General features: G+C 40.4%; 2 protein-coding genes across 2 annotated transcripts in view; both read left to right on the top strand.

Moving 5' to 3' along the window:
* The first annotated feature begins 7,174 nt into the window (after nt 1-7,174).
* erfl1 (Ets2 repressor factor like 1) lies at nt 7,175-14,590 on the top strand. Its single transcript, XM_053326374.1, has 5 exons — nt 7,175-7,235; nt 7,934-8,168; nt 10,018-10,195; nt 11,942-12,071; nt 13,773-14,590. The coding sequence occupies exons 1-5, from the start codon at nt 7,175-7,177 to the stop codon at nt 14,588-14,590; spliced, it is 1,422 nt and encodes a 473-aa protein (XP_053182349.1).
* A 4,601-nt stretch (nt 14,591-19,191) lies between these two features.
* Nucleotides 19,192-21,904, top strand: part of arhgef1b (Rho guanine nucleotide exchange factor (GEF) 1b) — a 41,432-nt gene continuing 38,719 nt past the window's right edge. The window contains exon 1 of the mRNA XM_053326368.1: nt 19,192-19,261. The gene's annotated coding sequence lies outside the window, so the exon portion shown is untranslated. The remainder of the gene's footprint in view (nt 19,262-21,904) is intronic.

The raw sequence follows: 21,904 nt of genomic DNA, 5'->3' as shown, positions 1-21,904 counted from the left end.
TCATCCATAGCTAAAGATATAGTCTCCAACAAACACACAGTTTACTGGTATTTGTGGCTAATAGCAAACTTTACTCCAACTGTTTTAAGAAATTCATTAGAAACTGTATTTGAAGTTTTTTTTTTTAAGTTGAATTTTCAGTAAGAACCAGTGGGCTTAAAGCTGAAGGTCAGAGACAGGCTTGGGACGTCAGAAAGTGTTGAAAGATGAACAAACTCATTGTTGGGTTTTGGTCTCTTTGTGAGAATCATTGATGACGAAAAATATAATGTAATTTTTTAAAGACTTGAACCTGAGATCTGCTCTTGGGACAATTTAGTTTATTATTTGATATTGGCATTATCAGTTATCAAATGGCTGGAATTTGTGAAACTTGAAAATGTTCTGACCCGTCGTCACCTGTCCTCTTCACTTTAAACAATAAATATTCATTTCACAATCACCACATCAGCTCCATGTAATACGTTTCAAACTGAGTGATATTCTGGTTCGGCGGTGCTGTCAGGTGATAGCCTATCTCAGTGTGAACGGCTCAGTAGTAGCTTTGCTCCTGTAGTGTGGAGTAATGGGTGCTCTGTGGGAGAACAGGCAGAGTCGCAGAGCCTCTGTAGTCCTGTAACTATACATCTTGGTTAAATACACTGACAGAGCTGCACCGCTGCCTGTTCCTATTACAGTGGCTGCACTGATTTCTCTCTCTTTCATATGGCAGTATATGATGGGTATATGGAGTTCAAGCTGCAAAGGAGCGAAGGTGTGGAAATTTAGCGGCTATAAAACTCACAATATTGCCACTGTAGTGTTCATGTATGCACCTTTTTGACTGTATTGGGAAAACATTTTCATTGTGATTTCAGCAATCAGTATTTTAATCTAGTAATTTTGAGTGATTTATTTATTGATGGATCTACACAAAGCAACACTTATCTCCAACATGACCCCGGAATTGTTATAAGACACATAAAATATGTAACATAAAACTGAATATTAGACTCTTTAAATCAAAACTGTACCAATGCCTATTGAAATCATTATGATTAATCCAGTGTATTCTCATTTAGATTTGTATAGAGCTGATTAATATATGATTAATCAATAACTATGATTAACAGAAAATCGACTATCAACTATTGTTGTTAGTTGTTTTATCATTTTGAAGAATAAAGAAAATAAATGCTTCTTTTTTTTTTTACCTTTTACTGACCTTTAATAAACCAAACAACTGATATATGAATCAAGAAGATAACCATCAGATGAATCTATAATTAAAATAATTGTTAGCTGCAGCTCTAACTTTTTACAATATCCTAATTCTTGTTTCATATTCTATAACATATGAAAGCTCTATTTTTCCAAGAGCTTCGCAAATCAGTTCACTTTAAGGACACCCAGTTGATTAAGTTTTAGGTTTGTTTGTCTTTTTACGTCAAGTAAAATAATTTTAATCTGGTGTAGAGGTAGTGAATGTGCTTGAGGATAAGGTTGTAATGTTAAGGTGTCTGTCATGATTTCGCTCAGTTTAATGAAAATCCAAGTTTTCATAACATGGGACTGTGCCATTCTTACTTATTCATCCTAAACAGTAGGATTTGCTTTGTGGGAAGATGAAACTAAATTTAACATTTACCAGTATATTGCAATTTTCTGCATGCAAAATATGTTTTAAAATACTGATCTAAAACAACTTCAAACCAAAATAAAGAGGAAAATTCATTATTCATTTTGCACACGCAAGTGTCAAAGTTACTTCCTAATTAAGATAAGAAATGTAACTAAATGAGAACACTTATAAGATACTGTAGTAATAAAATTAGATTCAGCATTGACTTTTCTTTTTAACATGTGGATGGACAGGTTCTTTTTCCCTCTTCCTGGCCAAGCCCCCCTCTTCCTCCCCTCCTCCTCCTCCTCCTCCTCCTCCTCCTCTCCTCTCTCTCCCCTCCTCGTTTCTCCTCTCTCCTTCTTTCCATCTCCTCTAACAAACCCATAGCAGAGTCCCTCTGTTCTTCCACCCTGAGGCTGACCAGTGTGTCAGAGCTAACCAGGGAGAGGAACAGAGAAAGAGGGAGAGACAGAGATAGCGGGAGAGAGGCAAGCAGGGAGAAAGAGAGAGAATGAGGGTTCAGTTGGGCCTTTTTCAGGGGCAACCAAAAAAAGGAAGATGAGACAGATGTACACAGTCCGTTTCATCTAGTGGAAAAAGAAAGCAGGAGAGGCCAGACTCTTCATGCCTCTCATATTTTTCTATCTTTTTATATCATGACCCATCACTCTTTCCTTCTTTAGACAGCACTGGAGACATAATGTTGCCTGAATGTCAGGCTGCCCCCCTTTCTCCCGCTACCCCAGTCACTCTGCAGGATTTCAAAACATAGTTGGTACCACAGAGTATTCATCACACTGTTTCCTTTTCACTCCCGTCAGTGGCCCACTAACCTTGGGCTCCGCAAGTACCCCAGTTCTGCTGATGGGTCTGGGCCTGTGGATTACCAGCCTTGTTGCAAACTTGCGTCAGTGTGGATCAGTCAGTCCTGTTTGGGGGAAGAAGATGTTCCAAATACACAGCCATGATCTCAACTGATGTGACCTGACTGATCTCTTCCAAACATATTGAAAGTCGTTTTGATTTGTCTCTACCTGGATAAGATGACTGAGAGTCTGTAAAAAGCCTCAAACAGCAGAGAGGACCTGAGCCTCATGTTAGATCAGGTTTGTAGCTTAAAGTAGTTGATTACATTTGGGATGATTTTGCACATTTTCAGACCTTTAATCTCCCAATTCTAAGCATATTTAATACTGCTTTCTTAATTTTATTTTTGTATAATTCCAATAAGAAAAAAATCATGTGGTATTATATGACTGAAAGTTAAACGAGCAAACAAACTTTATTTCTGTTGCACTACTCGAAAACCAAAGTGACAAAGTACAATGCAGAAGAAACTCAAAAAGGAGAAGAAGAAGAAGAGGGAGAAGACCACAAAATATTCACTCAGTAGTTTACTCCATAGCGAGCAATTAATTACAATTTCGGACATCAAATCTTATAAATCATCATTTTGCATAATCATTGACAGCTGTAAATGAATGCAATTGAAAATTTTGCATCTGTAAATACAGTGCACTGCATCACAGGAAGTGGTGTGTATGCCATGCACACTTTTTATGTTATTAATTGTTGAGGGCACTACATAAAATGGTGAATAGTAAATAGAGTGCATCATAGTAAAGCATAGGGAGTTAGTCCGGGTGTTTGAAAGTCGAGCGGAAACAACAACAGCAAAAGCACGATCACCTTTCAGCCTCGACCGGCCTTGACCTCACACAAGTGCGTTTGTCCTTGCATCTTTTTCCGAGAGCCCTAAAGACACAAGAAGAACCTGTCCCTAAAACCACCGCACTCTTTCAACAGTTGACTGGATTATCAAAAAGCTTCTGACTCACCAACACACCAGAGGGTTTACAGCAGGGATTTGTGTTTTGCTAAAAGTAGTGTAGGCTGACACTTCACAACATGTGGAGGAGCACAAGTGTGGTTTCCTTTTGAACGGTGAATGCGCTTTTGTCAAGATGTGACTGCGTTCGGTGACTTGGTACCCCTATTGTATGTGTTTGCTATTGTCGCTGGTAACAGTGCGGTCCATCATCCATACTTGGGTTTGTACAGGTGGCTTATGTGGGAGAAAGGTCCTTTGTTCGGAGTGTTGTGTCCACAGTCGCTCGGTGAAAAATGAAGTACATTTGTGTTTTTGTCTCCATGCATCTCTGTGCTCTATCAGCACACCAACATCTTTAGTAAACAAAGTGCATTCTCTCTTTCAGCTCGGTGAGATGTGTGTTAGTGTGTCTATATTGATTCAGTCAATATCTATGGGCTCCATGTCTTATTTTGTGTGCAGCTTCTCACTGTGTGTGTGTGTGTGTGTGTGTGTGTGTGTGTGTATCAGCTACCTGAATACCTGCGTATTTGTGCCATATCTGCTTGAGACTGTGTGTTTACTGTGCATGTACAATCCATTACAATCTGTGAGCGTCTGTATCTGACAGTCTGTGCATGCATGTGTGTGTAAGAGTGTGTGCGTATGAGGAACAGTATTCCCTGGGCTGCTAGTTATAATGTTTCTGGGGGTGATGGGGGGAACTTGAAAGCCCTGCGCTGCCCAAATCAAAACTAACAAGGAAATGATGGGGGCTCCTTTATCTCCTCTCTGGCCTGGGGGGCCGAGGGGGGCGAGAACGGGAGACTGGGGAGGGAGGGAGGGAAGGAGGAGGGAGGCAGGGAGGGAGGGAGGGGAGGTAGGGAAGGAGGAGGAGGTGGGGGCAGCCTGGCTTCCTCTTTGATTTGTAAAAAATGCATTACCTCCGAAATCAAACGGAAAATTACTGCGCCGAAGCAAAACACACAGAGCAGGAGAGAAGGAGCAAAAAAAAAAAAAAAAAGGAGATGGGTGGGGCGGGAGGGAGAGAGGACAGTGGATAGGTGTGTGTGAATAGAAAAGAGGTGGGAAAGAGGAAAGGAGGATTCACCTGCATAGACGCGCTGTCAGATAGGAAAAGGGAGGATGGGTATAGATTTGAGGCGGTGCGTAGGTGGTATGAGAGAGACCCTGACAGATAGGAGAGCACATACATATCATCTTTGGAGAAGACTGGCTTATACATGCTGTGGACCACGAGAATATGGCAAATGAAAGAGATGATGCAGTATTGATGACCTGTAGCCCACAGGGAAGAGGAAATTTATAGATTACTACCTCGAACACAAAGAATATGTTATTTTTTAAAGACTTATACCAATCTCTGCAGAGGCCCTCAGTCAGATGTACAGGTTAGATAGCAACATTTTAATGGAAGGACATGGGTTTTGAAATAGAGCACTTTCTAATTGTGTGAAGGCTATTAGCTATATGTTGAATTCAAAATGATCTCTGTTACAACCTGCATGATGTATAGTTATGTAGAAAAAGAAAGTCCCACGTGAAAGTAAGTAGCTTTTTTTTATAATGACTAAGTTATAGCTGTTATTTGAACCCTTACAATAACTTTGACTCGTTATGGAAAAAGTGAGTGCAGGCAGACACAAGACAGAGAAAAAAAAAAAAGGAACGATAACATGAATGATAAAAAAAAAAAAGAGAGATAGGATGAATGCCAACTCTATATTTGAAGACAGAAGGAGCAGCTTGAAAACAAGAAAGATAAAGAGAGAGAGGAGAGAGCAAGAGGGGCCACAATCCAAAGGCTAGGAGCAGGGTGAGAGTGAGTGAGCGAGCGAGCGAGCGAGCGAGAGATAGACGGAGAGAGTCGGTCAGAAAGAGAGAGAGAGAAATGCCTGGAGTTAGCAATAATAATTTATACAAACACACCTTAATAATTCACGTTCCATTTCAATGCTGGAGGGAAAATCCAAAATTCACAGAGCATAATTAAATAGAGGCAGAGAGTGAAGGGAGAGATAGAGAGGCCAGCATTAAAGAAGCCAGTGTAGCAGCAGGGCATCTCTTCCATCTGAGCTTTGTAAAACAACCCTGATGAAACTGTGATATCCAAACTAGATCCCATCTCATAGTCCCTTCGCTCAAAAATCTCCCTACCTATTTCTGTCAGCAGATGTCTATATGCATTTATTTAGGAGACATTATTAATATTGTTAGTTGTCATTTAATAAAGCAAGCAACCCCTTCCTCACAAATGATTGTTTATGGCCCGTTCAGATCACATGCTGACATATAAAAGGAACACGAAGCAAGGCGGTGGATTGAAAATCAACAGTTTGTTTGGCTTTCAGGAACACCTGTGGTGTTCTCACTCAGGGTTTGGTTTTAAAAACAAGTAGTGCAAAATGACAGGTGTGAAAAAGAAAAGCATCTCTCTTATTACAGTTGAGTGTGTAATTATTGCCAGAGAGAAAAGTAAATCACTGTTCAATCCAACTGTATATTTCCCATATTATGTGGGGGTGTGATATTAAATACATTTACTCAAGCACTGTACTTTAATTTTCCACTTTTTAAATACTTGTATTTCATTTAAATATTTTCATCTCTTCTACATTTTAAAACAAAATATTTATTTATATATTTTATCTGACAGCAGGAGTTACTGGTTTATATATAGTAATCACATGACTCATTGTTATAGTTTGAAAACCCAACAGTATGTAATTAAGTCATTCAAATGAGCATAATCTTGACTAACTGTAACAATTAAATGCAATTTACATATTAATGCATCAACAGTATTAATACAAATATGTAACACATAGAGGGACCAATGCAAAACTTTAAGTACATGTATCTTTTACTTTCATATTTTTAATGGTGTGTTTTTTCACCTTTTATTTTAGTAAAGGATCTGAATAATTCCTCCACCACTGATATTTTACAGTGTGCAATACACATCAGTGCTCTGACCACACAGACTCATAAAACATCACATATACAGTTCCAGTGGTGAAAACATCTGTCACAAAAGGACAAGTTAGGTGTGCAAACCAAGAATACTCTGTAGCCTTTGAATCATGATATTGTACAAAAACAGTGAATGGACTTTATCTTCAAATGCACCTAAATAAGAAATAAATCCTCTCTTTTTCTAGAAGATCATTAAACCTATGTGTTTCTATAGCTAATATTAGTGTACCTGAACACATACACACATATCTTTAACTTATTGTGTCATTTTTTTTACTTTTTAAAACTCAAAACAAGAATGATCAAGCCATATTATATATTAAAAAGCCTTATTTTTAAAGTATAATGTGGCTCAGCTTTGACTTGGTTTTCAAAAGTCTATTTAATTCCTCCTGTTCATAAATACACTACAGGGATGTCCACCATGTTGCATCAGACACAGCCTCAGGTGGCCACACAAGATCACATCCATCAAACACCTGATCTCTACCAAAGACATATGAAACATAACCTTGCCATATTTCACATCGATTTAAGGTATGTTTTTGAACCCATGTTGCACCCTTAGACCCTTATGCAATAATTTTCCATCTAACTCAAGTACATTTTCAACAAACTTTACACTCTTCAACTTCGGCTTAGACTAACTGAAATAAACCAGCTGGGTAGATGTCTAATTTTCAATGTACAATTAATCATGTTTTACTGACTCTGTCTTCTCCCTCTTTCTTGTGTCTTTGCTATGTTTCAGTTGTTGTGAAGGCATGGACTGTAACTGCGTCAGTGATCTGTTGCTCCCCCCGGTGCCAGCTCTCTGGACGCCAGGTCAGTCCCATCGTCATGTTCAACTGACTGAAAACAAGAAGCCCCTTTTTAACCTTGCATCAGGTTTGCCAAAAGTCATATATTTTCTAACATACAAATACTCACTTAACATCTTTCTAAATGTTGATCCAGTTCATATGTGTAAATTTGATGAAACCAGGCATCTGAAACAAGCAAATACCATCCTGATAAAACATATGAAAGCTCATTATCATCATCAAAGTTTCATCTTGAACTTCATCCAAAACATTCATCTATTTGAAAAGATTAACCACATGCACGCACATTGCTTAACAAGTTCAGTCTTTGGTTGTAATTGGTTGTATCTCTAATGTTTTTACAAGGCTAGTTAGTGCCAGATTCACTTTAGGATGAGTCAAACAGCTTCTTAAATGCATCCATGTTGTGCATACAGTCGGCTTTTAGAATTCAGGCCGAAGCAGCATCAATCAGACCTCTCCCAGAGAGCTGTCATCATCCCACTGACCAATCTGTTGAGGCTAGAGGGCATTAGCACAGACTAACATTGCTCAAGGCACGTGCTGTGATATTAAACACATCATCCCTCACCTCCATCACTCATCAGTCATCCGGACAGTGACCCCCCTTTATCTCCACACCCCCTCCCGTCGGCGAACAGCGGGACAAATGACGGGCCCTAACCCCATCCTCCTTTCTTTCCTGCACCCTCTGCTCAGGGTTCGCCTTCCCAGACTGGGCCTACAAGCCCGAGTCGAGCCCCGGCTCCAGGCAGATCCAGCTGTGGCACTTCATCCTGGAGCTCCTGCAGAAAGAGGAGTATCAGGGAGTGATCGCCTGGCAGGGAGACTATGGAGAGTTTGTCATCAAGGACCCAGATGAGGTGGCCCGGCTGTGGGGGATTAGGAAATGCAAACCTCACATGAACTATGACAAGCTGAGCAGGGCACTGAGGTATTATAGGACGTGTATTATGCTTGGTGTGTTTTTGGTGTCTGCGCATGTGTACGTGATGTGCTGAATGTCAGACAATAACACTGTCAGTATCAGAAAAATCAAGATGTTTATCAGACCGCTACATAAACTGACCCTGTGTTTACTCCTATTCCACTGAATCCTTTTGTAATGTCTCTTTTCCATGTTGATAAAAATGGAAAGATAAAGGTGGGACTTTTCTTGGAGAAAGTCAATACCCTCAATTTCTCCTTATCTGTGGACATCCTAATGGAAATTTCACCATTGAGCTGCCAAATAAAAAATTCAATAGGGATTTCAAAATTAAGCCCCAGTGTGAAATTGCTTGGACTTCTTCAAAGTGGAGAACAGAGAAACTGCTCAGCACCAAACTTGCCGAAGGTGATTAAAACAATACTATTCACAGTCAGTACCTTCAGCAGTTTATACCCCCAAACGCACACAGTTTTCTTATGCAAATCATCCTATGCTGACTTGTTCCCCTACCCCACCCCCCTCCCTCTGCTTTCCTTTGGCCTCTTGTTAATGGGGGCTGTCGTCAGAGTCTAATTGTTATGAATTGGCTGGGGCCACAATTAGCCTTCTTAATTAGCCTCACTTAATTGCTCAATTAAGGGCCACGGCACAATTGCCACGCAAAGCAAAACACGTACACATCATTGCACTGGGCCCAGCCACTGTGGATACATGCTGATACGTACACGCTGCTGTTATTCATATGGTGTGTTTGCATAATAAGGAGCTGCTCACCACCAGCATTTAATGCTGAGTTGTCTAATGCATGCTGTATCTGGCACGCTGACTGGGGTCACTTTAAAACAAAGAAATCTGAGCACAGGAAAACCTGGCGTCCCAGATTAAAACTTCTATCTCGCTATAATACATCCACAGGTTTTTCAATTTGCAGCATCCCATTCTTCCCCCCCTTACATCACTCCGCCCACCCCACCTGAGCATTCAGCTCCTTTACCTGAGCCAGATGGCTCCCATGTTTTGCCTTTACTGCTGATCAACTTGGCATCCTGTTAGACTGTACATTGTGACACCTCAGTGGGTGGCACAGGAAACTGACATGACGACGGCTCGACATGCCCAGCGGGAGACACCTGAGGTCGTTGCCATGGAGACTTCTGTTGTTATCCCACCTCCTTGTAAATGTGCTTTGCTGTTGGAAACAGTGACAGCTTCTTGGTGTCATGTGAATTTACACCTCACTGGGGCTGAATATAACGTTTCTAAGCCCGAAATGCTTCTGATGCTTCAAATTAAATACAAAGTTCAAGGATATATTTGTGTCATAACTCCTGTTCTGATAATTCATAAATAATTTTCATTTTATCATCAAAAAACTTTGTCTCAGAATTTGGATTTTTTATTTGTATGCCATAATCCATATAATATTGTATTATAATCCAGTACCAATATTAATTTTGAATTGATAAATAGTCATGTGCATGATATTGTTATGTTCACTGTTTGTTCTGGGTCTTCTGTGGCTCAGAGGGATTCGTCTTTTTGACTTTTTGTCTGTTAACAAATGAATAGAATTTCCCTTTAAAGAACCATATTGTATTGAACGAAAGCAGTCAGACATGAATTGATTTGAGGAAGGAGGAGATGAATAAAAACAGTGGGAAATCAGCATAGCTCTCACCCCACAGTGCTGAAGTTGTTTACTTATTCTTTTCTGTTGGCTATAAGACACAAAACCTTGATGTGAGCATTATATTAATCCTTCCCTCCTCTTTTCCTTTTCCTCTTCCTTTTTCCTTTATCCTTTATCCCCCTTCAATCTATCCCTCCTTCGATATCCTCTCCTCCACTGCAGGTATTACTACAACAAGCGTATTTTGCACAAAACCAAAGGGAAGCGTTTCACCTACAAGTTTAATTTCAGTAAGGTTGTGTTGGTGAACTACCCCATCCTGGACATGGCCAACTCTCCCTTCTTTCTGGCCCAGAACCACTTCAACGGGGGCTCCACCGCACCGGACTGCACCCCAGAGGTACGCATGGTAGGATGAAGGGATTGAGAGGGGGTAGCATTAATAGAGGGATATATTTTTGTTTCAGATAATAATGCAAGTAGTGCAGGAAACTGACAAAAATGTCAAACTGTGAAAAAACAGCCTTCACAGACTGAAATCTAAATCATGACCATACATGATATGTTATATCTTCATTGAATCTTTATAGTAGGTAATAACATGGCACTTAAATACAGAGGTAATTAGAAGAAATGAAAGCTGGAATAACGAAAAAAGGAGACACACTGTTCTACTCCTTTATCTTTTATTAATAGTGATTTAATTCAGGTAACAAATCCATTTCACTCTCACGGTTTTCCCTGTTGTATTTCTTAGGCCCCTGCTGTGCTTTCTCTTTTTACAAGAAGATGGGTGTTATTCATCATATCTATGTTTTATTCACTGTCTCTAATGGTGATTGTAATAGAAGAGAAATCACTTATTATTTGCCCTGAGAGGGTGTAAAATTTTTACACAGATAAATTGTACCAGAACACCAAAGAGAGGAGCACGAACAAAAAATGTCCTAATTTAGTTTTAAAATAATGTTACCATATCACTTGTGGGTCTATTGAAGTGATGAGATATTTAAAGAAAATAAAACAGGGAACAAATCAATTTAAATGTTTTAGATTCTGCACTAAATTACAGATGGAGCCACACAAATAGTTTCAGAAGGCTGTTTTTTACTTGGATGTCAGTGCCGGCGTACTGATAATTTTATTTTGGACAACTCACGTCCTGGAGAGTGCACGCAAGTTAAAAGTACAGTAAGAGAGAATCATCCATCATTTGTCTGCGCCATCCTTAAGATGGGATAAGGAGGCACAGACTCTGAAGGAGACAGCAGAGGGGGGGCGGTTTTAAGTTGTCCTTAAAACAAAAGACGACGTTATCCCCTCCTTCTCTCATCCCCGTCTCCGATGGCGCATCCATCTGTCATCGATTGAAAATGAAAGAAATAGAAAGCAAAGGGTCGCGTCAGATCAGATCAATGGCGGGTCATTAATGCGGTTTGTTAAGCAACGCAGATCTTGCAGCTTGGGAGTACAGTCTCGCCTTTCAAACTTCGGGCTGCGGGGTGACAGATACTATTGATCCAAAGTCCTGCTAGGAAAAAAAAAATCCCCCCTTTGTCCCCTTTATTCCTGAGATTCAACTGTTCCATTTATTTTACCTTGTCTCCTGCTCCCTCACGTATTTTTCAAATACTTTTTCACACACACACACACACACACAGAAAAAATCATGCTCATGCCGACACGTACACACACAGTTGCCCTACATCCTGAGTAGATGTCATTCTCTCAGATCTCACTCCTATCCGTCCTCTGTCCTTTCACACTCCTCCCTCCATGCAGAAAATAGCCCGCAATCTCACTCTTTCTCGTCATTTATCCTTTGTGCCCACAATCTTAATCGCTGGCCTCCATTTGACTCTGTACTCTTCCTGCCTTTGAGTCTCTGAGCCTCTGCGTCCTCCTACCTCCCTTTTTACCCCGAGTCCCATGACACCCCTTTTTTATCCTGTCCTTGCTGCGACTGTGTCACTGTTTGCATCACACTCTGCAGGGTGCTGCTGTCAACATATGATTTTACCCCAGCGCTATGCAGCAACACCATGACGGTGGATTTGTAGGAATACATTTGCTCTGTTTGGGAAGTATACAAACCCATTATAATCTTTTCCCACTTCTTTTTTCTCCCCCTCTCTCTGTTGCTCAGGCCATACAGTCCCTGTTTCCCCGTTTGCCAGACTCCGGCAGAGGAACTTCCCTGTTTGATCGGGGGACCACAGCACCGGGACCGGAGGGAGACAAGCTGAGGCTGGACACATTTCCTTTCCTCAGTTCAGGTGAGCTGATGGGGGAGAAAAGTTAGATAAAAACTCCTTGTGCCAAATTTAAGCAGACTTTTCATGAGGCTATCTTCCTAAGGAAATACCCAGCTTGTACAGAGAGGGTGTATAAGGCATATAGACAGTGTATACACAGAAAGCACGAGCGGAGGAGAAGGTAGAGGGAAAGGAGGAGAGCAGGGATAGGAATGAGGATATGGGGAGGCATGAACATTTATTGTTAAAGGAAATAAGAGAGATGGCTGTCCCATTGCAGCCTGCAGTAAAGATGTGCTGCAGGTGTGAGAGAGGCCAGGTTAGCTTGTGAATTATGCATATCAGCGGCGGTAAGAAATGCAATGGAAACTGAAGGCTGCAGCAATCATTCACCTTTTCATCAAGATTGCCTCTTTGCCACGATTTGCCCACTTCCAATTCTGCATGTAAGTGTCATCAAATGCAGCACAGCTTTGTGTTTGTTTGCTTGATTGACACTATATGTCTGTTCATGCCTCTGCCTTTGTATTTCGACACACACTATACGAACATCCGAATGTGTACTACGGATGTGTGTCTGCAGAGCTGGAGAAGTAGTGTGTAAACAGATGTACTCACACACAGATGCACTCCTCATCACACAACCTACCCCCCCTCATCCTCACTCTGTTTGTCCTCAGGTCCTATTCCCCCCTTCTTCCCTTCTCACCCTCCTCTCCCTCCCATGTGTCCCCGCTGTCCTAATCCCTTCCCAGGCAGGAAGGCCCTAATTGAGGGTGCAGGCTTCAGTTTGTGGCCTGTGGGCGCCCATTACTGTGTTTTCATAAGCAAGTGAGGCCTGCCTGACTGATTCAATATTCATGTGTCTGCCAGCTACTCCTGGCCCAGCACGCAGAGACTTCACCACTGTCAAATTAGCCCTGCATAGTAAATAACAGAGTGAGAGCGAGGGAGCGAAAAAGAGGTGGAGGGTGCAGAGGAAAGAGAGAATCTTTGAGTTGGTTGTCAGTTGGAAGGAAGTACAGTAGGTTGAGAGGCAATGCTTTTGTTTGTTCATTAAAATTGAATCCCAGCATCACCTCAAATTTACCCCCTTTTTCTATTATCAAATGATGCTTACAAGAAACAGAATTCAAATAAAGTGCAACATTTAATTTGCTGCACCTTGAGGTTTTTTTGCATAATCTAAAATGATACGGTGACATGTCAAAACGTTGCGGGGGGGACTGGAGAATGTCAGTTTGCAAGTTTCCTGTCTGTCAGTCACTTAAATCCTGGAAGTAGACAAACTGTGGTGATGCATTCTTTATTATTTCTCAGCTAGATTTTTTTTAAAGGTGACTGTCACCATGGTGATGAGTTACAGTCATAACCGTGGCGGCACATGTCCAAATATTTCCTTTTTGAACATTGTAAAAAATACACAATTTGAAAGATGTAAACTCTGCTTATATTGTTTGTTTTTTTCCCACTGCGGTGCAGAATCTTTTTTGTTCACATCTGGGTTGCAGCAATCTGGAGTGGGTGTACTTCAGAGTACTGGCATGCATAAATGAACCATCAGATTTTTTGTTGAAAGCAACCGTGCCAGAATTGGCCCCTGTGGCTTCTGATTAGAATTGCTAATACCGTTAATTAGTGAACATTCTTGGATGTTGTATGTCAAGAAACCTTTGGCCCTTCTGAGAGCTAACCTCCATATCTGGGTTTTCTCTGTCCTAGGTGCCCCATGCTACACCAAACCCCCGTCCCTGCTGGGCCCATACCCTCGCAACCCACCCTTTGACTACCCCTGGGGCTTCAACCCCTACCTCCCAGGGGCCTTCTCTCTCAATAACTGCCCCAAACTGCCCCCTGGCTCCCTCTACCCCTCCCAGTTTTACCCCAGCCCTTTGCAGAGCAGCCTTTCCCAGCTGCCTCACCCCTTCTCCTCCCTGCTCCCCCCAGCAGAGGCAGGTGGGGGTGAGAGGGGAGCAGCGGGGCAAACTGGAGGGACAAACGGCACGGCGGGTGGTCAGCCACTCAGACTCAACCTGCCACCCTATCCAGGGAGCCTGTCAATTGCTCGGACGGACATTGGTAACGGGGCATCACTGGGGGAAAGGGAAAGGGTGGAGGCCAATCCTCCAGCCACGGGGCTGAGTCTGGGACTGGGAGCGGTCGGCCTGGGAGCTGCGACTGGAACAGGCCAGCAGAGCCCCACAGAGAGGAGAGGAGGGGTGAAGCCAGACCTGGAGTCGGACTCAGACCTGGAGATCACAGATCTGAGCGACTGCAGTTCGGATAACGAAAATGAGCATGAATTCAGCGTTGGCAAGGAATCCAGCCTGGCAAACCGGTCACAGATAGTGTTGGATGGAAAGAAAGGGAGCGCGCTGCCACCCATCTCCTCTCTCCCCCCGCCAGTGTCCCCCCACCCTCTGAAGAGCCTGATTCCCATCAGTCCTCCACCACCGTCCCTGCCTCCGTCACTTTCCCCCTCCATGGCTCTGCATGACAGACACAGGGAGACAGAGACTCTTAAAATGATACACAGCTAATACATTTTCCTCTGCGTCCACCATCTTGCCAGTCTGTGCTCTGATAACTCTCTTTTTCTCTCCTTTCATTTCTATCTTTCGCTTTACATGATCAGTTCCCCAATCACTCTCCATAAACACTTTTTCCAGGAGAGGCACTTATGTTCTTTACTTCTACAATTACTGTTTCCCTGTTTGCTGTGTAAGTTTTTAACTTTTCTACAGTCCATTACTCTACCGACTTGTCCATCTGAGAATATATGGGGCATACAGTATTTAGGGTGTTGGCTGTCTGCATCACTATCGTGTCCTTTCTGTTTTGATCTCTCACACCAAATGATCACTCCATGGTTTGTAGACTTTTTTTACACGTTGCCAGCAGTACTCTACAATTTGCTGTCTGCAGCCGAGCTATGATAGAAGGCAGTGAGGTGGTAAATTACAACAAAGCATTGCCCGCCTTGACAAACATTAACAAACAACATCCCTATACTAACAGAACAGAACAACAAATAATGGTCAGATCGATCCAATTTTACAGATTTGTCCTGTAATTCTTGAGATTTAGACTATGTATAATCACTATGACTTTTGAGACATAGTCAAATACTGCCACCTAGTGGTCCTTTCAGTCAAAGTCTCCTTCAGTTACATTATCTCTTCTCCGTAATCCTGTGGTTGAAATTGTTGACCCTAAGTTTTCTTTTGCTCTTACACTTGTATTGTTTCTTACAGGTTTATTTAAATGTTAAAATCCACATTTCTTATAGTGGTAACTGTGGTAGTCTGTGAATATTTATTTTGTCCTGTGGTTCACGTATTTCCTTCACATTTTGTAAAAGGAAAGAAAAAGAGAGCAGAGGGGGCTGGACCAATTTAGAATTTGTATGACTATTTCTGTGTATATATTTTATTATGGTGTACATTACATTTAATTATTATTCACTATGTAAAATTTAGCTGTATTGTTGTGATTTAATTCAGTATTTAAACATGTTGGAAAAATTATAAGCTTAGGTGTATCAAAGTTGAAATTATTAATGGCAGAAGATCTGCACTCTGAAGATGTTTTTCTATGATGAGGACAGAGTTCACACTGGGAATTGTCTCTGATTTTCTCAACCCCAGTTAATTGTGCCCTTTGGTCATTTTTGCCAGATGCCCAACGTACGAACCCTTTGGGTTCAAAATATGCCGGTAGACTTATTTTTATAGTTAGCATTCACCCAGTGTAACTGTAATGTAATTAGTCAAATGTGAAAAATATTGGTCTTTGCATTTTTGTTTAAAAGTCCTCCCCCTAAAATCTGATTTGATTATTTTTCAATCAATGTTTTTTGTCCATGCCAGCAGAAGGCCATTTGGTTTTGCTTGAGGACATTAAACTGTGGAAGAAATATTGAAAGACTGTTTATCTTTACTTTACCAAGAACTAATGACCAACATCCTTCCTATGGCCAGGTTTGTCAGCACAGAGTGAACACTAAACCATATTGTACAGCTTCATAGCCTTTATAGCCTGGTTTGTAAAACAGTGGCGGTATACGATTAGTTGTGAAAACTCTATTGTAAAGTTAATGTAAAGCTCTATGTTTGTTGAGTTGCTACAGGAAAGGCCTCCAGTCACCTCCATGTGGAGTACACTAACAGCTGTAAATACTGTTTCCTTTGTGTGTGTATGTGTGTGTACACATCCAAAAATGACAATGCAGTGGTTTTACCTGTCATTTCTCTTTGTTTTACTGTAAAGAGAAAAAAATTGAAAGTGCAAAAAAGAAGAAAAAGATTAATATCTTCAAAAGCAATAAACATTATTCTGGATAGTGGACTGTTGTTGACTGTGAGTTTGTTGGATGGAGTCATTGAATGACTTGACACAAAGTATTGTCCCTTTGTTGGCTTGTTTCCAGGCACATTTCTGACATAATGTTTGAAATTAACTACATATTTTCTATCACATATTTACTTAATTGGTACAGAGACATGCATATTGTTTTCTTTTTGACAGAAGGGATTTAACTACTTTTTAAAAAAAACTGTCTGATGACTTTACATCTCCTGTAATTAGTAAATGAGAATATGATATATGATTCAAATGTGACTGCCAATATCTTCCAAACGTAAATTTTTGTTGCTGTTTATTAATCATGTTCTTTCTCATACTGACAGCAGTGATCATATTGTGAATGCTGTTGTGAAAAGGATTACACAACATCAGTAGTATAGATATTATACTAGTTAGATAGTTTTGACTTTAGATTGATGTTATCAAAGGAAATTGATTTTATATTAAAACATCCTCACATAATCATATTAAGAAAATAACTAAGTCATCAGATAGAGGCTGACTGATAAATACATATATACTCATAGTGTGTTTGCAACTCGTTCCTAATTTGGTGAATTCAGCTTCTTGTTTTCCTGATTTATTGTCATTTCTATTTGTGATAATACAGTCAGTAAATGTTTTTTTTAATGAAAATTATATAAATAACTGTAGTTTGAGCATAGAGGGCACCACTTACGAATATGTGTATATTCTTGCAGAAAATGAAATGACCTAATGACCTTATGCCCTTAACTAATGTCTATATTTTAAAGCACCACAGATCAGCAGAGCACACTTGTTCAGGTTCATGGTATGATGCAAGCAATGATGAGCAAACCCAAAGGGATAGAGGAAGTGAAAATGTGCTCATTATATCTCAGTTTATCAGCCTAACAGGAACTTCTGTGCACTGACCGATACTATGTTTAACTCATGTGGTTTATTATGTTTCTAATAGGTTTGTGGTGGTTCTAATTAAAAGAAAACCTTTTAACGATAACTGCAGACACAGAACTGTACCTTGTATTTTATCATTCCTGCAATTTATGAACCTTTCACAAATTTTTTTAGAAATGGCTGGGTTTAAACAGGTAGATAACAGAGTAAATTGTATCATACTCTGCAACCTTGTCATTCAAAATACAATCACATATAGACTAAGCTAACATTAACATAAAACATTCTTAAAATGCTCAGAAAATTGTAAATAACCCATGGAATATTTATAATTCACAACAACAGATAATGATAATGATTTTTTTTAAGGGGTGGGTCATATCAGCATGTTGTATCCTCGTTTTGGCCACAGGGGGGCGCAGGGGAGCAGCCAGTGACCAAATCGGGACTAAAGTCGTATTTGAGTTGACAACTTTGCAAACAATTGCTTACAGTAGATTGCAGGGCAGATAACCTTTATGGTGCCTTTATTACAGCTGCAATCACCACACACTCAAACTGGCTGATGAACAAATATAACCTATATCGCATAGGCTACATCAGCTGTGACAAAAGGTCATGAAAGTAGCCTAAAATAATCTGTGGTTTATAAAAGCAGAAGGTTGAATGGATTAAAAGGGGAAACTCATTTTCTGTTCACTGCAGGCGTCTGGGACACTAATACTGACCGTAGGAGATACACTCCATGCAATAGACCTCTTCTGAGAAAATTGAGGAAATTGGTTAATAATTATCAGAAAATCACTAAAATGTTTGGACGGAGCAATGGACCAGTGCAAGTGAGCAACAATGACATCTCTGACGTAAATATCCGTGAAAGGCTACGCTGTCACTTTTACACATTAAAAAAATCACTCACAGGTGTAAATATTCTATAATATCAGTGTTGGGGGAGTTACTAGTTACATTTGACGACGTAACGTAATTTCATTACAAAATAAATGTAACTGTAATCCGTTACAGTTACTGAGAAATAAATGTGTATGTGATGAAAATGTTAATGATCATGAAGAGGATTCTGAAGTCAGACATTTAAGACATTTAAGATTTTGCTATTAAAAAAAATATATATTTAACATGTTACTGAATATATTGCTGTTTTAAAATCTTTGAAATCAAATATTTTGTAAATAAATCATGACGTGGGCTTATTTGGCGTCACAGTACTAATTAAGCCCATGCCAGACTTTTACCTTTTCATGAAATATCTTTATGTTATATCCAGATCTACATTAACTAATTAATGCATTTTCAATTAAAAGATAAATCTTGCTTCATAAGAAATAATCTTCTTTATAAATCATGTCATTTTTGGTGCGTAATGGGTACACTTACCATAACAATGGAGAACATTTGTTAGAAAATTAGAAAAATAATCAAAAAGTAATCAAATGTAATAAGTTACATTACTTTGATTAATTAAATGAAATGGTTATTTATTACATTTAAATAGGGTAACTAGAAATTTGTACCCTATTACATTTCCAGAGTAACCCTCCCAACCCGGTGTATAACATACAATACTTCATGTTGTGTGTGCCACCAGTGTGAGGGGACGGCTTACTGTGTAACACAGCGCGGAAACAACCTTTTTTTTCCTAAACTTGAACCGTAAAACATAAATAAACTAAAAGTTAAACTACAGTCAGATTATATGCGTTATCTTACACAGTGTGCTCGATAACTCTGAAACATTGAAACACCAAATCGTTTTATCTGGCGTCTGTCGATCACCCTGCGCCTTTTTTTCTTTCTTTCTTTTTTTTTCTTTCTCTCTTTTTTTTTTTTTTTTTTTTTTTTTCACTTCCGCGTCGTGCAATGTTTTTTCCCACTGACTGACACACGGCAACTTACGAACAGGAAACCTATCAGACTCGGTCCGCCTGTGCTTTTCTGTGTCTTTGCGGGTGAGTATACTATTTTAACCATTATGCCAACGAACAAGGTGAACAACTTCCTCTTGTATTGCTTACTGTGCTGTGTTTTAAAGCCGCTATGGATAATAGTTTTTACCCGAGAGAAATAGCTTATAGCCCCCCCTCCTCCTCTCCTCCTCCACCTACACCTCCTCCCGTTTCAGCCCGACCAGTAGACGCTATCGTCCGCTTACAGGAATGCTGTGCACGACATTATCTGGATGAAAAACAGACTAACTCATAACGGGTTTATTTTGGGCAGTGTGAATTTTGTGTGAGAAGCGTTGGAAGTAGTAGTTAAGCCATTTAGGATTTTACGACTTTACTCGTTTAGGTGTTAACTTAACCGAAACTACCTATCACTTTAACATTTCTATGCTGTGTAATTGGTAGCTAGTGGAGAATATATAGCCGTGTGAGATTGTATGTATGTATTTTTTTTTTTTAAACCTTGCTTGACATTTGTCATAGGAGTAAGTTAGTGTGGTGGTTTAACATAACAAAACTGCAGCTGTACAATATGGGAATGCTTGTATCTTTTCTGCTTAAATCTACTTTTTTGTTGTTGTTTTTAGCTAATTCAGTGTAATATCTAGCCTTCACCCCCTTTTATTTGTTTGCCAACATTGCTTTATAAAAATGCATACTATGAAAAGAGGCTGCAAACCTTCTGCACAGTATATAGGATTCATTATCTCCCTCCCTCCTCCTCTTCCCAATCATCAGTCAGCCTATATAGAAAGTGGGGGTTTCAGACACTGTTCAATAATTAGTGTCTGCGTATAATTGATTACCCATGATGATTTTTTTGCATTGTGAAACAGCGGACATTACCCACATGCAGACTAGGCGACAGTTTCCTGCACACTCAGGAAACTGCAATTACTGTACATCTACAGCGGCTTCATTATCTCACTGCAGTCATTAGCTACAGATAGGAGGCTGAACTGTCTGGGCTGTGCTTTCCAGTGAACCGCCACGTTTTTGTTAATCACTCCTTAAAGAACAACAACTTTTTTTTCCTTTTGTGCCCAGGTTGCCTGGCCAGTTCGTCTTGTATCGCATCAGCTCTGTCGACGCAAACTCTTAATACAAGTGAATGTTAAAAGCGATATATGGTTTGTTAATTATTAGACGGTGCCATGTGTTAGTTAAGGGTGATTTCAGAGTCTGTGATGTGTTTCCCAGTCAGCCAGCCAGCCAGCCAGCCGCTGCACCCCAGAGGCCCCATGTGAAGCAGGCCCTGCCACTTCCTGTTACGCTCTGCTAGACTAGAGGAGCACTGCAGTTGTCATCTCTCTCTCTCGCCCCACTTTTTTTTACAAGTGCAGGCTTGTCTGGAGCCTAAAGGCTACCTTCTCTTCCTTTTAAAGGAATGTTGGCTATTTAATCTGAGTTGCTGTGCCGTTCTCTCCCTCCCTGTCTTTCACTCTGTCTATTGTTATAGGCCTGCGTAAACTCACCCACATCCACTGTCTCTCAGGGGGTAGGAAGATAAACTCGGGTAGTACCACAGCGAGGCGTAACAGTCGTTGTTGCACTCTATGAGAGATACCCAAACAACTGGTATGACAGGTAATGGCACCCACCGTAGAACAGCCGGGGGGTGGCCTAAGGGCCTGAAGCTACACTGCTGACAAGCTAATAATTTACTGTAGTTAGGCCTGGACTTCAAAAGGAACGCAGGTATTCTTCTCTGGCTAAAGTTAGATTGACGCACAGGCAGCAGATAATGAGAGACAGAGTGGACCGGGCCGCTCTTCTTTTCTCTTCGGGTCAGCAGTGAAATCATCTGATTCCTGTTGAATGAGCTCAGTGGGTGAGATGGAAGATACAGAGGTTTGTGTGTGTGTGTGTGTGTGTGAGTGTGAGGGGGGTGCATAGGAATTGGGTTATGTTGTTCTGCACCTGTGATGCAAGTGTACCTGAAACAACAGTTAATCTCAGCACTGTCCAAGGTGACAGACTGCAAGGTGCTTCTGTGTTCCTGCATTTGTTTGAATGGATGAAAAAAAGTTGCTGGAGATTTAGTTGCACTGCTTTTGTTAATTTTATGTTTCTGGTTGCCGTCGATGTCGTAAATCATCAGCATATTGATTTGCATGATTTTTTGCATCAATGCTGTGATGCACTTTGATTTGTCCAATGTTTACTTGCATAGATTAGCCACCGACATTTCCATTTGGTTATTTAATATATAAATGATTTCCTGTTTAATTTCCAGTCAGTGTTCTACATCATAATGTTTAGTTTAAATCTCAGTGAATACACAGACCTCTTCAGCAAGAGAGACTGGGTTAAGACCACAACATAAAAAACAATCACTATTCAAAGTCATTGTTAGTGTCAGCCCTATAATAATACTAAAACAGACAACAGGCCTTTCTCACAAAGACATTTTGACTTATCACAGTAGTAAAAACAGGTGTAAATAATAAAATGATCCATGACTGAATTCTGTTTAGCTCCGTCTGGGTCCTGGCCTTATGCTTCATGGTTTAATGGGACACCTGAACTGAGAGAACCCACAGTGGCTGCGAAACTTATGTAAAAACCCTCTCTCTATAGCCAGTGTTTGGTTTTTCAGTTCTGGGCTACTGTACAAACGTGGCGGTGCATCATGGCAGCCTCCAT

The sequence above is a fragment of the Scomber japonicus genome, chromosome 10, assembly GCF_027409825.1.
Source record: "Scomber japonicus isolate fScoJap1 chromosome 10, fScoJap1.pri, whole genome shotgun sequence".
Taxonomy (NCBI): domain Eukaryota; kingdom Metazoa; phylum Chordata; class Actinopteri; order Scombriformes; family Scombridae; genus Scomber; species Scomber japonicus.
The sequence above is the reverse complement of the archived record's forward strand: the minus strand, read 5'-3'. Positions and strand labels throughout refer to the sequence as shown.

Coding starts and splice junctions, on each gene's coding strand:
- erfl1 (XM_053326374.1), top strand. CDS start 7,175: ATGGACTGTAACTGCGTCAGTGATCTGTTGCTCCCCCCGGTGCCAGCT. Junction 10,196..11,941: donor CACCGGACTGCACCCCAGAG/GTACGCATGGTA, acceptor TCTGTTGCTCAG/GCCATACAGTCCCTGTTTCC. Junction 12,072..13,772: donor ATTTCCTTTCCTCAGTTCAG/GTGAGCTGATGG, acceptor TCTCTGTCCTAG/GTGCCCCATGCTACACCAAA.